This window comes from Prionailurus viverrinus, chromosome F2 (assembly GCF_022837055.1).
Source record: "Prionailurus viverrinus isolate Anna chromosome F2, UM_Priviv_1.0, whole genome shotgun sequence".
Lineage (NCBI taxonomy): Eukaryota > Metazoa > Chordata > Mammalia > Carnivora > Felidae > Prionailurus > Prionailurus viverrinus.
The window spans coordinates 48,291,869-48,310,375 of NC_062578.1; the positions used below are offsets into that span (position 1 = coordinate 48,291,869).

Genomic DNA, 18,507 nt, shown 5'->3' on the forward strand with positions numbered 1-18,507 from the left:
AGCTTATTCTGATTACATGAAACCAGGCTTCATGATTCAACTAATAATGACTGTCATTCATTCATTCATTCATTGAGGAAATACTGATAAACTGCTACGTCCACACGGAAAACACAAATGTGAAAAAAAAAAACTTCTCATCTGAAAGTGGCTCAGTTAAATGTTAGCCAGATATAGAGAGCTATGAGCACACAGAGGAAGGACTTTCCCAGAGGATGAGTAGAGGCCAGCCAGTAAAGAAGGTAGGAGCAGAGAAAAAATCTGAAAGGGAAAAAACTCTGTGTCAAACTCTATGGCCCATCGATGAAGCTGAGTTCCTAGAGATAAGTATAATTGTATCACACACAGGAGAGATGCTTGGAACAGATTTTTACTCAACTGTTTTCTCAGAGACGTAAAGGTTGATTGTGTCTGGATGTTGCCTTCAGTGGGTTTGACTCCCTCTTAGCCACATGAAGGATGGTGTACATCCTCTGGAATTTGGGACTCTAAACCTAGAGACCCAAACCAACAGCTGACAAGAATTAGAGGCACGTGCTCCCCTATCATCTGAAATGTAAACAAATTGAAGCAAGTATGTCTTTGTTTGCTACCACTTTATAACCTGAGTTCCGAGAAGGACTTCTTGGGGAGCTCTGATCTGGACACCTCAACATTTTAGACATGAGAGATTTGGTTTCAGGTTTCCAAAATTGTCATATGCAACCACTGCCAGGATATGCCATTCTGAGTTCCACCTGTACTATTACTTTATCTAATTCTTTAAAATTTACTTTTTACTTAAAGCAATATTTTTGAAGATATATATCCCAAATATGATTAGAAAATAAGTATCAATTGTCCTTGCAGCTCTGATGTCTTCAGACCTTATTGCCAATCCAACCAGGCCTCAGCAGGTAAGCCCTCTCTGCCCCCTCCATTAAGTGATGTTTAAACACAATTCCCAGCAGGCTTTGGGGGAGAACAAGTGAAGCTCTAAATTGACACCTGCCAACAGAGTGTGTTAGGAAAGCGCAGAGGTCAAGGAGATCTATCCCATGAAAAATATCACCAACAGTAGGAATAGAAACCTGGGTGCACTCAGCTAAAAGATGATGGGATTTAAAGCCGTAACACCTGCCTCTTTTACTAGTTGTGCGGTCTCAGGCAAGTAACTTAACCTGAGCCTCAGGTCCCTTTTTAATATTATTGGGACATGGCAATTTCTTATAAAATGAGTGAACCAACGAAGTGGTTAGAATAATAGGATTGCAAAATCACCTTACAAGCACTAAAGTATGTACAAATACTTATTATCTCACTGGGAATTAAGTTTTCGCACAGAATTTGGACACTATCATGAACAGTGAGAGAATATCAAGAACATACCCCTTGGCCTTTACTCAGACAAACTGGAGGATGCTCTTGTTTCCCGTGATGTGGAAACATGCTAACCTGGAGAAATGAGCAGAGCAGATGTGGTTTGAGTGCTGGCACAGTGTGCAGAAAGCCCAGGTGCTCAAGGCTCCTAGAAAGGTCCCATAAAACGAGGACAGCTGTTTTTCTTATTACAGGATGACCATGCAGATCGTGGACACCACATTCATTGGTAACAACCCTGCTCTTCTAAAACTCACAACTCCACTGTGCCTCCCTCTCCTCTTCACCTCGCCCTCTCCACAGTACTTCAGTTTCACTGAACACTTCACCTGGCTCTCAGGGGCCTCTCCAGGAGCAAACCCTGGGCTCTCAGCTTCTTGACTGATACATACCCGGACGCCCTGGTTCTTCCCAATTCCTTTTTTGTTTCCAGGGGCTAATTTTTGTTCCACCTAGGGTCCTTTGGGTTGCAAATCAGGAGACTTACACTATCTTAGGCAAAAAGTAGTCATTTATTAACCTTTATAGAAGAAGATAATGAAAAATTGCAAAGAATGGGGATATCGTTAGGCCTTGGGGGCAGCTGGAACTAGGACTTTTTCTCTAGCTTTGTCATTCGAATAAAAGTGCTTCTGTGCCTTTAGTTTCATTTAGACATGACTTAGGTAAGGATGTGGCTCCCTCCTGGATCGCCTGCCTGACCCCGGCCGAGACAGAGAGGAGCACGCATTTGGCTTGGCAGCCCTGGGAACCCCACGCGGTGGGAAAGGGAACAGCAGCTCCCACAAATAAGTGGCTCTTATTCCCAGAAGGGAGGGGAATGTGGGTGATGGGCATTGAGGAGGGCACCTGTTGGGATGAGGACTGGATGTTGTATGGAAACCAATTTGACAATAAAGTATATTTAATATTAAAAAAAAAGAACAGCTAATGTCCTCAATCGCTCTCTGATTGCAAGGACTCCACAGGACAGAAATCGTGCACAGACACTTGTATATTGAGTTATACTGCAGCTTCTTAGGTTCTAGATTTAGGACTCCTCTAATTGTCATATTTCTCAGCCCAGAATATCGCTCGTGGGCCCACAATTCACAAAGAAAAAGCAGATGACAAAGGCACCTTCTTGGGGAGTGAGGGTAGTAGCAGAAGGTGGGCATAGTGTGGAAAAGCAATTGTGGAGAATGGAGAACAAGTTTACCAGGAAATTGTACTAGAGTTATCAGATAGTGCTGAGGTAGGTGCTATAAACTGAATGCTGTGTCCCACCAAAATTCATGTTGAAACCTAATCCCCAGTGTGCTGATGTTTGGAGGTGGGGCCTGGGTGACTGGATCATGAATAGGGTTAGGGCCCTTATGAAAGAGACCTCAGAGAGCTCCCTCACCCTTCTTCCATGTGAGTACACAGTGAGTAGACAACTGTTTATGAACCAGGAAGCGAGACTCACGGGACACCGAATCTGTCAGCACCTTGATTTCTCAGCCTCCACAACTGTGAGAAGTAAATGCCTAGTTTCAGCCCCCCAGTTTATAGTAGTTTTCAATAGCAGCCCCAATGGACTAAGACAGTAGGTAAATGTTTACATGGATTTATAGTAAGGAGATCCAATTTGTCTTACATGTCCTTTTCTCTAGCAGCATTTGGCTGCTTATTGAGGGAAATATGGAAAAACTGATTGTCGTCATGTTTGTAACAGGGTGGGGAAATCTCCTTGACTTTTCTATGTATGGTATAAATGCAGAAGAGGAACAGAGTTCAGGGTATTGGCAAAGTACACATATTACCCCTAGTAATATTATGTATTGTGGAATCTCAGCTGGATATAAAGAGACATGGATTGGGTGAAAGCAGATGAGAGGGAGGACTGGGGGAATCCCACTTATGTCAAAAGAACAGTGTGTGTGTGTGTGTGTGTGTGTGTGTGTGTGAGAGAGAGAGAGAGAGAGAGAGAGAGAAAGAGAGAGTTGAACAAAGTAATACCAATATGTATTTATCTGTATGCACAAAGAGAAAACATATACATTTCTTAATTAGGGTAGCCCCTTCACTTATAAAGAAATACTCTTACTCAAAAAGAACACACACAAAATGATGTAGCTATGATACAGTTTATTTCAACACACTAACCCCCAAAAATAACAAAACAACCTATTTCCTTGGGGAAAAAAAACCCCCAACATTCTACATATTCAGGGTTGGCTTGATTGACCACAATGCATTTTAGCAAAAAGACTTAGGTACACCACACCTAATAAAGCTCTCTATATACACAGTAAATACCAAATAGCTTTGCTAAATTACCAGACATTTGGAAAAAAACAAAACATTTTTATAAAAGAATCAAATGCACTAAGTTAACAATCTTGTGAACTTAGAAAAAGACTTGAATTGTTGCATTTTTATCTGTACAAAAAAATCAATCTCTATCCTTCCATTTTTACCTATATTTTCCTTAGGCCCCAAATTTGAAAGCTTAAATCCTTTCTTTCTAAGGCCCTGGGAATATCAAGTTTTCCTTCAAATTTACAGTCATCTAAAAAGGAGATTATCTAAAGGCTGGGAAAAACAAAGAAAAACTAGATTTCACTTCTGTACCACTCATGCAGATTCCACTGAGAAGAGCTCCTGAGTTGGCTACCAATTCATGCCAATTTAGTTCAAAAACATAATACCTGATTATAGGACTAAACTGGCTTTTATGCAGCTCAGGAACAGATTTCTTTATCACTGAAAATCAGTTAGCGACATTAAGCCCTTAGCTTAATCCATGCAAATGCAGTATGGGAATTCTATGACATGGAAGTTAGCATATTTAAATGTAAAATGCAAAGTTATGAATATTAAATAATATGTGTTTTAAATATGCAAACTGCTATGTTTTCTCAATACAGTTGACCCTTGAAGAACATGGGTTTGACCTGCACAGGCCCACGTATATGTGGATTTTTTTCAATAAATAGAGTATAGTACTGTAAGTGTATTTCTCTTCCTTACGATTTTCTTAAAAACGTCTTTTCTCTAACTTACTTTATTGTAAGAATACAGTACACAATACATATAACACACATAATATGTGCTAATCAACTTGTTTGTGTTATTGGTAAGGCTTCCAGTCAACAGTAGGCTATTAATAGTTAACTTGTGGGGGAGTCAAAGGTTACATGTGGATTTTCAACCGTGTGGGGATTTGGTGCCCCTAAGTCCCATGTTGTTCAAGGGCCAACTGTAATCACTTTTTATGAATAAAAAATAAAATGTCAAAAGAAGAAGAAAATGTTGATATTCCAAAACGAGACACTAAGACATGACTCGAGTAAGCTTATAGGTAAAAACAATTGTTTATTATTGTGTGTAACTGAACAACAAAATAGCCTTGTCTGAAAGCACTGAATCAAACTGTCTTCCTAAGTCCTTCCAAGTCATGATTCTACATACTACAATGAAGTTATTTTTAATAAGTGCTGTCATGAACTACAAGTTTTTACATTCCTAAATAACAAACTTAACTTTACTATAGCAATGACTTAAGTACATGTGCTATTAAAAAAACTTGTAAACATACTCTGAATTTCTTTACCTGTGAGATAGTATTAAAAGGCAATTCCACAATTTCTTCATTCCTTAAGAACTAGGAACCAAAATACTAAACATAATAAATAAATATGCAACCTGAAGGCCTGGAAAAGGATATAGAACACTGAATATAATAAACCAGTGTATTAAAAATCCAGTATTTCAGTATTAAAACTTCCTCATCTCAACACAGTTAGGTTTATTGCTACTATAAATAAGCTTCATATTAAGGCACCTGTCATTACCTATGAGAAAGATCTGGATTCAAAACAAAGGGAATATGCACTGAAAACTTTTTTCTTTCATTCCAATATTATTGCAGATATTCTCAATTTATAATGTTAAGTGTTTCTACAGTAGTATACACATCTTTGAGCATACTACCTGATATAGGTAAATAATTTACATAACACCTTAATAAAGTACATGATACCTGAATGAGAAAATAGGCAAAATCACATCAAGATGGATGTAAAGGACTAAATACAAGGAAGATGATAATCTCTAGGGAAAAAGAATTCTACTGCAAGGACAGTGATAAGAGCCCACCTTGGCCAAGTCATTTAACTTCTCTGAGCCTCACTCTCTCCTAGCAGTAAAATGTCAATATTAGCTGTCAAGCTTATAAGGCTGTTGTGTGATCACGTGATATGATGTAAAACCAGCTGGCCAACCATGAAGCACTGAACAAACGGCACTGTCATAGGCCGAAATATCACAGGCTTCTGACAGTTTCCCTAACAAGGTTATGGCCTGGTCCTCTTGCATCCACTTGAGAACTCCCATTTTTAGTCATTAGAACGTTGCTGAATGAATGGAGCAAAAATTTATGCAAAGTGAAAAATCTCTAAATTCTAGGTTGCAGAATGTTATAAAGCAGTTTGCTGTTAAGTGGGGAACCACACTGTTTTGGGGGCTCAGGCTACCTCGTGGCTCTTCCTAACGATAAAGAGGGGTCCATGGCCTTTCCTCACTGTCTCCTCTGCAGAAACCTTTGTCTCCCTTGCCATCTGCTATTGTGCAGGATGCATAGTTCCATTAGGACTCTACCTTTTAACAGCATAAAAGAGTTTGAAGAGTATTAAAGAAGCACAGCTGAGGTCAGTCTCAGGTACGTTACTCAGCTCGGCACAAATATGGTTTAGTAAATCCCTCCAGGTCTCCTTTGTCTAGTCCACAAGTCCTTCCTCTGTGTACAAAATGGTTCTAGGGCAGCCTTTTCCAAACTATATTCAGAGGAATACTAGTTAGGTGAGATGTTAACAGGTAAACTACAGATCTTTGTTAAGTAAGTCTGGGATATGCAGGGAGAAGTAAGTTTTATGTCCTGAAGAATTTCTCTCTTTGATGTACTGACTATATGCTTCAGAGAGGAAGAAGGGAGGATAGCATTTCCCAGGTTCATCTGACCACAGAATCCCATTTCCCCCCACAAAATATCTAGAGGGGCTCACAGCTTTTAGAACATTCTTGAGGAAATGCTATTCTAGCTAATTCACCCAGGGTTTAAACATTTCAGGGCTAGCTATGTCTGGCAATTGTTACCTTTTTGATTTCTAAAGGAGCAAAATCATTTTACTTACAAGGTCAACTGCCAGGCTGATCTCCCGAATTTCACTTCATAAGTGTCCTGCCCAAAGCAACTGAGAACTAAATTTCCTTTACTACATGCTGAGGAATTTGAAGAAGCAATTCTCACGTTAATGAGAATTATAATTTTTAAATGAAATCTTTATATTCTCCCTCAAACATTAAAATATAAAGATCTAATTCTAGATCTTAGAACCTAGAATCAAAATTACTTTGAGGACAGGGGAGCATTTTATCACAACATCACCATAATTAAGACTGTTAATAAGTAGTAATGGTGGTGGTCGTGGCTAAGCACCTATTTTGTGGCTTAATCCTCATATCCACATGATAAATTTAGGAGCTACTATTACACCCACTTTAAGGATACATACATTGAGATTTAGAGAGATTAACTGACTTTCCAAGGATCACACAAAGCAGTAAGGGCAGAATCTCAAATCTGACCCCTCACCTCATGCTCTTAATCACTACATAACACCATCTTATATTTTCGTGACAAAACAATAGAATTGAAGTCACATCCTGAATGTCAAATGGGAAAATTAGAGTGTATTTCTATAAATCCAACTTATTGAAATTTGGTTTTGGATTTCCTTTTAAGCAAACTTCTGTTGCCTAAGGGAGCTACTTTGTTTTTTTGTTTTGTTTTGTTTTGTTTGTTTTTTAAAGCAGAGAAAAACAGACTGCTATTTACCAGTGATAGGTTTATCTATGGGGAGAGTTCTAAAAATCTGCATCCAGGGTGAAGACATTATCTGTAGTTTCTGCCATAACTGCAAAACGTTGATACTCTGCAACTCGTTTCTCAAAGAAATTTGTTTTCCCTTCCAAAGAAATGTTTTCCATAAAATCAAAGGGATTTTCTGCCTGAAAAACCTAAAAAGAAAAGAAGTGTTATTAGACATTCTGAAGAAGCCAAATTACACCCATAAGAACAACAACACATAACAAGGCTTCTCATTAAATACAACTTAAGCTTACATTTCCATGCTAAGAAGTTAAAACCTATAATTTCTAATTACCATCGCATATACAGTACATTGTAAAGTTCCATGAATATCCAATTATGGTGAATACAACATGACCACTTAGTATGTATTTACTGTATGTCTGATAGTATTTTAAGTGCTTTATGTATACCAACTCATCAACAATCCTTTCTGGTAAGTATTATTCTTATCTCCCTTTCGTAGATGAGGAAATGAAGGTAGAGGTTAAACAACGTGCTTAAGGTCACAGAGCTAGAAAGTGGCAGAGCCAGGATTCAAACCCAGGTAGACTGGCTGCAGCCTCCACCTGTTACATCATGTGAGAAGCACACGACTTTATGAAATTCAGGTATATTATCTCTGATAAAAAAAAGATGAAAAATAACTTAAAAGGCAACTGAGTTCAAAGGACCAAATTATGACAGTTAATGTCTTCCTAATAACCATTTGTATTTAAAAGTATAAACGTTTGGATGCACCAATCTCACTAAATAAGTAAAAGGTAAACAGGTTTCTTTTTTATTTTTATAAGCTTATTTTATTTATTTTGAGAGAGAGAGAACACACATGGGAGGGACAGAGAGAAAGGGAGAGAGAGAGAGAGAGAGAGAGAGAACCCTAAGCAGGCACTGCACTATCAGCAGGGAGTCCAATGCGGGTCTCAAACTCACGAACCATGAGATCATGACCTGAGCCAAAATCAAGAGTCAAGACACTTAACCTACTGAGCCACTCAGGTGTCCCATAAGTTAAATAAGTCTTTAAAAAAAGTATTAATGCAAAAATTACAACACAGACCCATGAGGATTTATGAGGGTAACATATATATATACATATTAAATCCAATTAAAGATAATCCTATTAAATACCTGCAATTATTACAAGTAATTTATTGAACTTATTAATTCTAAGATTTATCAGCTTCTTCCTTCTGTTATGAATTTCCAGTTTCAAAGGATTTTGCAAAACAAATTTGTTCATGCAAAACAAGGCTGTCACAGTAATTTTAAAAAGTAGACTGATGTGATGCAAATGCTTTCAATGAAATATAGTATTTTAGTGGTCTTACTAACATTTTAGCTAGTAGTAATAAATTTTTAAACATCTTACCTTTGAGAACCCAAGTTCCACAAGTAATCTGTCAGCTACAAACTCAATATATTGTTTCATCAAAACACAATTCATTCCAATGAGGCCAACTGGCAAGGCTTCTGTTAGAAACTCCTGAGATATGAACAAAAACAGAATCAAGTACAAAGACAGAATAATAAATAAGTATTTTCCAAATAAAAACAGGGTATTAGTTTTAATCTTCTAAGTCCCTGAGGAAAGTTCACTAGGGTAAATTCTTTCAACATGGCAATATCCATTTGTTTAAAAATGTTTGGGGTTTTACTATTCACAGTATTTCACATTCTCAAATAGCCAAAGTAAACTGAAACTGTCAAATTACTTATATTTTACAATAGTATATATAGGACCTAAATTCACAGACTTTCCAGAGAGAAAAGAGGGCATACTTTGTCCTGAAATATCCGGAAAAAGATTCACCAGAGATGATCACTGTGGGAAACATGGTTATGGAAGGGGATTAGGAAAGAGAGAAACACATTTAACAAAGAAAATGAGAAAGAGAAATGGATCTGGGGGTTAAACTGAACTCCAACTATATTGAAAGACAGGAGCAAAGTGTTAATCGAGAAAAAAATAAAAATACTAACCATTTGGATTTAGTTCTCAAAATGATTAAAAATACTAAAATGAATTTCATTCCTTTTCACCCCTCCCAATATGAAAACTATGGCTATTGAACTGTATGGTATTTTTTTTAAAGAGTCAAAAGTTTTTATTTTATTTTTAAACTAGTTCTTTCAAATGATAAAAACATTAAGTGGAACATCCAGGTCTTTGTAGTCAGAAATTTTTACATTCTATAAATTTTTACTATTTGTGAACTCATTGACTTGTTAATTCTATAAACATTTGGTGCATGCTTCAAGCTAGATACACTGCTTGGTTTTGAAAATACAAAACAAAGAAGAAACTATCACTTCCCTCCAGTAGCTTAAAATCTAAAAAATATAAAGCTGAAATGATTAAAATAGTTTGCTATGGCACAGAATGTGACAGATCAAAGGGACAGAAAAAAAAATCCTGAGATAGGTTTTAATATACATAAACTTTAATATATCACATTTACTTAGTAACCAAATTATAAACTGACATAATAATTGAAATGCATCATCTTTTCATAACATACATACATAAACCTTAATGTATAACATTTACTTATGAACCAAATTATAAATTGACATATATACATAAACCTTAATGTATAACATTTACTTAGTAACCAAATTATAAACTGACATAATAATTGAAATGCATCATCTTTTCATACTGTCAGGTTGACTATATAAAATTACTGATATTTGCTTTGGCTTATAAGTGGCAATTTCAAATGAGTCAACCTAACACAATAATTACAAACATCAGAGAAAAAGAGATGTGCTAATCGTATAAGCTACCCTGCTTACCTGCTCAATTTCAACAGCATTAACAATGATCTCCCTGACCCTTTCTTCTGATGGCTTATTTACTAAGTATTGAAACATCAGGCAAGCAAAGTCACAGTGAAGTCCCTAAAATAGAAGAAAAGTACCACTGTCAAAGAACGTCTAATTTTCACACAGGCATATGTCAGGCATCATATAAGTAGGTTCTAGGAATGCAACACAGAACTTATGGAAGATAAAAGAATTCACAGTACCAGGAACTACTTTCCTTCAAATCTCATTAAAATGCCAATTATAATAGCCTATCATGAAAATTTTTCAGTGCCAGCCAATCTTAATTCATAAACATGACAGATGAATTAATCAACAACAACAATAAAAATCTGCAACCAAAATCGTTTCAGAAAGGAAAACAAAGCAAGGGCTAGAATGAAAATTCATTAATTTCTAATGTATAAAAAAAAAATTAAAAATCATTGAAAATAATAAGTATTTAAAGAAAAAGGTGAGGGGTACCTGGGTGGCTCAGTTGGTTAAGTATCCAACTTTGGCTCAGGCCATGATCTCATGGCTCATGGGTTTGAGTCCCCTTTCTGGCTCTCTGCTATCAGTGTAGAGCCTGCTTTAGATCCTCTGCCCCCTCCCCCCAACTTGTGTTCTCTCTGTCTCTCTCTCTCTCTCTCTCAAAAATAAACAAACATTAAAAATAATAATTAAAAAAAAAAGAAAAGATGAAACTCATGAGATTTCAGAAAGACATTTATCTTAAATAAGAACAGCTCAAGATAAAAATAAATTTAGTGCAATGAAAATGGAGACTGAAGAATTAAGAAAACCATTTGAAGCTATACAAAGTAGAAATGACACTGCAGATAACCAATAAGAAAATAAACTTGTGAGATACCTTGAGAACAGAATGGTTATGCAAATACAAGAAATCATAGAGAGCTTTAAATAGAGAACAGAGCAAGGAGATCCAACCTACAGTGATCAGGATTCCAAAACACAGAACAGATGGTAAAAAGCTGAAAACAACAGGAGTAATTGCAAAAAGTCAAAAGAAAAAGAGAGAGAGGCCAGAGACAGAGAAAGATGATGCAGTGCCAAACAAAATTAAGCTAGAGACTGACCTCAAGGCAGAGTCAGTGAACATTTCTAAACTGCAAAGAAAAAGAAATAATTTTGTAGGAGGAGAAGGGGCAGAAGGTGGAGGAAGGAATGTGCACTTTAAATCAGAGTTTACTTGGGTTTTTCTAAATAAATCAGCAAAAACCAAAGACAAATTAAAGATAAGACTCAAATCAAAGGTTGTATTCCAAGGATTATTTACCTAGTTATCATTCCCAGAAGAAACCATCAGAAAAAAGTCCCTTTGAACAGCTAATCTTAGAAGATTTGCTAGTCAAACATTTTTCCCAGACTGGACTCAAGAGGATACTTCAAATTACCAAAGGCTGAATTTCAAATAAACTGCGAAAGCTGTTACAGAAAGTGTTGATTAGAACTGAGAGCTAGCTACCTATTACAGAGATGAGGAAATCAAAGGTAGGCCTCATTCTGCTAAATCAATAAGTAGATAAAATTAATTTTGAGGTTTAAAGTAATTCCAATCAAAATTTCAATGGGATTGTTTCTAGTTAAAAAATTATGGAGCTCCTGGGTGGCTCAAATGGTCAAACATCTGACTCTTGGTTTCAGCTCAGGTCATGATCTCACAGTTCGTGAATTAGAGCCCCACATCGGGCTCTGCACTGACAGTGTGGAGCCTGCTTGAGATTCTCTGTCTCCTTCTCTCTCTCTGCTCCTCCCCTGCTCTGCCTCTAATTCTCTCTCTCTGTCTCTCAAAAACAAAAAACAAAAAACAAAAACCCCACATTAAAAAAAAAATCTAATCTGAGGGGCACCAGAGTGGCTCAAACAGTTAAGCATCTGACTCTTGGTTTCAGATCAAGTCAAGATTTCAAGGATTGTGGGTTCAAGCCCCATGTTGAGATCTGCACTGATAGATGGAGACTGGTTTGGATTTTCTCTCGCGCTTGCTTGCTCTCTCTGCCCCTCCCCTGCTCACACACATGGGTACTCTCTCTCAAAAAGTAAATAAACATTAAAAAAATTAATCTGAGACAAGAACTTAATTATTTGAACTACCAAAAAGATATAATTATGTAATGTGATAGAGGTCCAAATTATTGTTACAATGGCAATCGTATCACAACAGAAAAATGTATAAAATTAATATGTTACATAAGTTTGCACAATATTGTATGTCAAATACATTTCAATTAAAAAACTAATCTGGGGTGCCTGGGTGGCTCAGTCGGTTAAGCATCTAACTTCAGCTCAGGTCATGATCTCACGGTTCATGAGTTCAAGCCCCACTTCGGGCTCTGTGCTGACATTTCAGAGCCTGGAGCCTGCTTTGGATTCTGTGTCTCCCTCTCTCTCTAGCCCTCCCTCACTTGCACTCCATCTCTCCCTCAAAAATAAATTAAGGAAACATTACAAACTTAAAAAAAAATTAATCCTTAAGAATATATGGGCAGAATCTTATAAGAACAATTTTAATAGGATTTAAATTTTCAATAGGATTTAATGTTATGGGATTTATCCTAGTAGTTATCAAAACATAAAAAACAACAATAATTAAAATTGTTTGTTTGGCATGGAATTCGATAGATAGGTTAATGAAAAGAAAAAATAGCCCCCAAACAGATTTTAGTACACTTAAAAACTTTAATATATAATAAAAAAGCCATCACAAGTCAATGGAGAAAGATGGATTACTTAACAAAAAGAACTAGGAAAATTTCCTAAGAGTGTGTGAAATAAAGTTAAGTTAAATTCTAACTTATCCTATATTTGTACCAAATTCTATACTTAATACTAGACAAATTCCAATTGTATTAAAGTTAAATGTTCAAAAGTCAAGAGGAAAATATGTGTGATTATTTAATTATCTCTGGAAGTGGATCACATCAATTTCAGGGTTTTGTATGTTAAAAGAACAAATAAAATTGAAAAGCAAAGGACATGGCACAAAAACAGACACTCAGATCAATGAAACTGAACAGAGAACCCAGAAATGGACCCACAAACATATGGCCAACTAATCTTTGACAAAGCAGGAAAGAATATCCAGTAGAATCAAGACAGTCTTTTCAGCAAGTGGTGCTGGGAAAATTGGACAACGACATGCAGAAAAATGAACCTGGACCACTTTCTTACACCATACACAAAAATAAACTCAAAATGGATGAAAGACCTAAATGTAAGACAGGAAGCCATCAAAATCCTCGAGAAGACAAAAAAGAACTATTGGGACCTAATCAAAATAAAAATTTTTTTAATGTTTATTTATTTTTGAGACAGAGGGAGACAGAGCGTGAGTGGGGGAGGGGCAGAGAGCGAGGGAGACACAGAATCTAAAACAGGCTCCAGGTTCTGAGCTGTCAGCACAGAGCCTGATGTGGGGCTTGAACCCATGAACCGTGAGATCATGACCTGAGCCAAAGTTGGATGCTTAACTGACTGAGCCACCCAGGCGCCCCTGGCCCCTGGACATAATCAAAATAAAAAGCTTCTGCACAGCAAAGGAAACAATCAGCAAAACTAAAAGGCAACCTACAGAATGGGAGAAGATATTTGTAAACGACATGTCAGATGAAGGGTTAGTATCCAAAACCTATAAGGAACTTATCAAACTCAACACCCAAAAAACAAATAATCCAGTGAAGAAATGGGCAAAAGACATGAATAGACACTTCTCCAAAGAAGACATCTAGATGGCCAACCGACATATGAAAAAATGCTCAACATCACTCATCATCAGGGAAATACAAATCAAAACCACAAAACCACAAAACCACCTCACACCTGTCAGAATGGCTAACATTAACAACTCAGGCAACAACAGATGTTGGTGAGGATGTGGAGAAAGAGGATCTCTTTTGCACTGCTGGTGGGACTGCAAACTGGTACAGCCACTCTGGAAAATAGTATAGAGGTTCCTCAAAAAATTAAAAATAGAGCTACTCTATGAGCCAGCCATTGCACTACTAGGTATTTATCCAAGGGATACAGGTGTGCTGTTTCGAAGGGACACATGCACCCCCATGTTTATAGCAGCACTATCAACAATAGCCAAAGTATGGAAAGAGCCCAAATGTCCATCGATGGATGAATGGATAAAGAAAATGTGGTATATATATACAATGGAGTATTACTCGGCAATCAAAAAGAATGAAATCTTGCCATTTGCAACTACATGGATGGAACTAGAGGGTATTATGCTAAGCGAAATTAGCCAGTCAGAGAAAAACAAATATCATATGACCTCACTAATACAAAACAGATGAACATAAGGGAAGGGAAGCAAAAATAATATAAAAACAGGGAGGAGGACAAAACATAAGAGACCCTTAAATATGGAGAACAGAGGGTTACTGGAGGGGTTTTGGGGGAGGGGTGGGCTAAATGGGTAAGGGGCATTAAGGAATCTACTCCTGAAATCATTGTTGCACTATATGCTGACTTGGATGTAAATTTAAAAAATAATAATTATTATAATAAAGATAAATTTAAAAAAATTTAAAAAGCAAAGGACAAACTGGGAATGTATTTACAATAAATATGACAAAATTAATATTTTATATAATATTTATGCATAAATATAACAAATTCAAAAAACAAACACCTATTGAAAGAGCCCCATCAGTCACTGTGCATTGGGAATGTATATCAACAGAAATAGAGGCAAAAGACAAGAATAGATAAAAGGGAAAAAAAATACAAATAACTAATATCATTATGAAAAAAAGTTCAATCTAAGTAGTAATCAAACAAATGCAAATAAAACCAAAAATAAGAAACCATTACCCCTATCAAATTTGTCAAATATTTAAAACAGAAATCCAAATTTTGGTGAGGTTATGGTAAGAAAAGACACATTCATACATTGCTGGGTAGGGCTTGCTATAAAATTTCTGGGAAGAAATCTGCAAATAAATATGGATAATCTTTAAATGTTTAAGCCTTATAATCTAGTAACTTTATGTATAAGCAATCTAGCATAGGAAAATCATATGAAATTGGGACAAAGCTCATATACAAAGACATTCATTTTGCATTATAGCAAAAGAACTAAACAAAAAAACCCAGAAATAACCTGAATTCCCAATTATAGAATAGTCAAATAATTGATACATTCCTTCATTAGAATATTATATATCTAACATAACTACTCTTTCTAAAATTCCTTAGTTTCATAGAAAAATGCTCACAATATTCTAATAAATCTCAGCTCATAAAAATATGCAAAAAGCAGAGTATTTTAAATCATAAAATTATGATGTTCATATATCTACATAGATTTAAATGTAGAAAATTGTCTAAAAAGAAATACAATGAAATACTAAACGTGGTTATCTCTGTGTTAAGATTGAGTGATTTTATTCTCTGACGTCTCTATAATCACCACATAAGACATTTATGATAAAAATTATTAGAAATTGAAAGACATGAAATAACAAAAATTATACAAAGCATTTTATGGCACTTAAAGAGTATTTTCACACATAATCGTTCATTTTATTTTAACAAAATCCTATCAAGGTTTATAGTGGGAGAAACTGAGGCTCAGAGAAGTTAACAACTTGACAGTGTCACTTAGAAATAAGCTGTCCTTAGATTCTCTGCCACTCTTATGTGGATCCTGAGAAACTTAACAGAAACCCATGGGGGAGGGGAAGGAAAAAAAAAAAAGAGGTTAGAGTGGGAGAGAGCCAAAGCATAAGAGACTCTTAAAAACTGAGAACAAACTGAGGGTTGATGGGGGGTGGGAGGGAGGGGAGGGTGGGTGATGGGTATTGAGGAGGGCACCTTTTGGGATGAGCACTGGGTGTTATATGGAAACCAATTTGACAATAAATTTCATATACTGAAAAAAAAAAAGAAAAGAAAAGAAATAAGCTGAGGGGCCAGGATTAGTGCAGTCAATCAATATGAACTGAAGGCTGTGATGGGCTAAATCTTGAGAACAGAAAGACAAATAAGACAAGGTGTTGCACACAGGGAGCCTAGAGTCCAACAGAGGAGAGAGGAATAAAGTACAGAATATGTCCGGACTCTAATATAGGGACAGGTACCAGTTTCAAAGGGATACATAAAGGAAAGAGTGGTCCATTCTACCTAATTGAGTCAGGAAAGTTTTGAGTTGTCACCTGTGAGAAGGTAATCAACAGATGGAAAAGTTGGTAGAAAGATGGAAAGGACCGTGCAGGCAGATGGAGACAAGATTTAGTTACTGGTTGGATGTGGCTAAGAAAGAAAGAATGCAATCTAAAATGACTCCCAGATTTCAAATTTGGATGACTGGATAGAAGGTAGTATCATTCAATGATACAGGGAAAACCGAAGAATGAATCTGGGGGAAAAGGGATGCATTTTATTTCTGAAATATTAGGTTTGAGATATCTGTGGAGCCTTTCAGGACAAACTATCTAACACGCACTTGAACATATGGGTTTGGAGCTCAAAAAAAAGAATGTCTGCGCTAAAGTTGGGGTTGTTATGAGCATCTAAATGGTAGCTGATTCCATGGAAACAGAGAAGATCAGCCAGGAGGTCATGTACAGCGAAGGAGAGAGGCCAAGGTGGGAACCTAGGATTTAATGATATTTAAGGATGAGCAGGGAAGACTGAGGAGGAACAAGAGGCAGAAGAAAAACACAATGTCTTAAAAACCAAGTAAGAAATTACTTCCTATTTTCTTTTAATTACCAGGATATGTGTCATTATAAGCATTTTCCAGGGGAAAGAAAAATAAACACCAAAAATGAATACAAATATAACTAGAAGAATACTTCCTTCCTTACTTCATCTCTGCTGATGAGTTCATTGGAAAAAGTGAGTCCAGGCATAAGACCTCTTTTCTTCAGCCAGAATATAGCAGCAAAAGATCCCGAGAAGAAAATCCCTTCTACAGCTGCAAAAGCCACCACTCTTTCCCCTGGAGACAGAAAATAGTTTTCTTTTCTGAAATATCATATACTGCAGACATTTTCAAGCTTACATATATAAAACACACATATTTTTACATATATATTTATACCAATATCACAACTATTTTGCCAAGAAACAAAACCAACAAATTAGTGCCATAGTCAAGCGTGTTCAGAGGAGGAAACCCACCACCTCTACCTACTACTGCAGAAAAACACGTAGGTGTGTCGACTTCAAATCGTATGTCAGACACTGCACTCCTGTGGGTCTTGGTATCTAGACAAAGGAGATCTTTCCCTACTCAAAAAAAGAGGCGATTTATCTGTGCGCCACAAGTGCCTATGAGTGTAGTATGTACATATAAATGTGGGCATGTATTGGAAATACAGAGTAGAAGAGAAGATCTTATGATATATGATTTGCAAATATTTTCTCTCATTCAGTATGTTGCTTTTTCATTTTGTTGATGGTTTCTTTTGTTGTGCAGAAGCTTTTTAGTTTAATGTAATCCCACTTGTTTATTTTTGCTTTTATTACCCTTGCTTTTGGCGTCAGATTCAAAATATCATCACCAAAACCTATGTCAAGGAGTTTACCACCTATGTTTTCTTTTGGAAGTTTTATGGCTTGGGGTCATACATTCACATCTTTAATCTATTTAATTTTTGTATATGGTGTAAAATAGTGATTCGGTTTATTCTTTTGCTTGTAGTTGTCCACTTTTCTCAATACCATCTTTTGAGGAGACTATCTTTTCCCAATTGTATATTCTTGGCTCCTTTGTCATCAGTTAATTGGCCATATATGCATGGGTTTATTTCTGGGCTCTCTCTTCTGTTCCATTGATCTATGTGTCTGTTTTTTTATACTGTTTTGATTACTATAGCTTTGTAAAAGAGTTTAAAATCAGGGTGCATGATGCCTCTAGCTTTGTTCTTTCTCAAGATTGCTTGGCTATTTGGGATTTTCTTTGTAGTTCCACATAAATTTCAGAATTGTTTATTCTATTTCTTTGAAAATGCCATTGGAATTTTGATAGGGATTGCACAGAACCTATAGATTGCTTTGGGTATTATGAACATTTTAGCAATATTGATTCTTCCAATCTCTGAGCATGGAATATTTTTCCATTTATTTGTGTCTTCATTTTCTTTCATCAATAGCTTATAGTTTCCAATATCCAAGTCTTCATCTCCTTTGTTAAATTTATTCCTAGGTATTCTATTCTTGTTGATGCAATTATATATGGGATTGTTTAATTTCTTTTTCTGATAGTTCATTATTATTGTATAGAAACACAACAGACTTCTGTATATGAATTTTATATCCTGCAACTTCACTGAATCTTTTTATTAGTTCTAATAGTTTTTTGTTTGTTTGTTTGATGGAGCCTTTGGGGTTTTCTATGTACAATATCATGTCATCTGCAAACAGTGAGTTTTACTTCTTCCTTTCCAATTTGGATGCCTTTTTTTTTT

General features: G+C 36.1%; 1 protein-coding gene across 2 annotated transcripts in view; it reads right to left on the reverse strand.

Moving 5' to 3' along the window:
- Window positions 1-3,448: 3,448 nt before the first annotated feature.
- The window catches only part of RRM2B (ribonucleotide reductase regulatory TP53 inducible subunit M2B), a 33,824-nt gene continuing 18,765 nt past the window's right edge, over window positions 3,449-18,507 (reverse strand). For both annotated transcript variants that reach the window (XM_047842412.1, XM_047842413.1), the window contains 4 exons: window positions 16,903-17,036; window positions 10,052-10,156; window positions 8,625-8,738; window positions 3,449-7,401 (listed from right to left, as the gene is read on the reverse strand). In XM_047842412.1, the coding sequence (XP_047698368.1) occupies window positions 7,249-7,401; window positions 8,625-8,738; window positions 10,052-10,156; window positions 16,903-17,036 (506 nt within the window). In that variant the 3' untranslated portion in view covers window positions 3,449-7,248. The remainder of the gene's footprint in view (window positions 7,402-8,624; window positions 8,739-10,051; window positions 10,157-16,902; window positions 17,037-18,507) is intronic.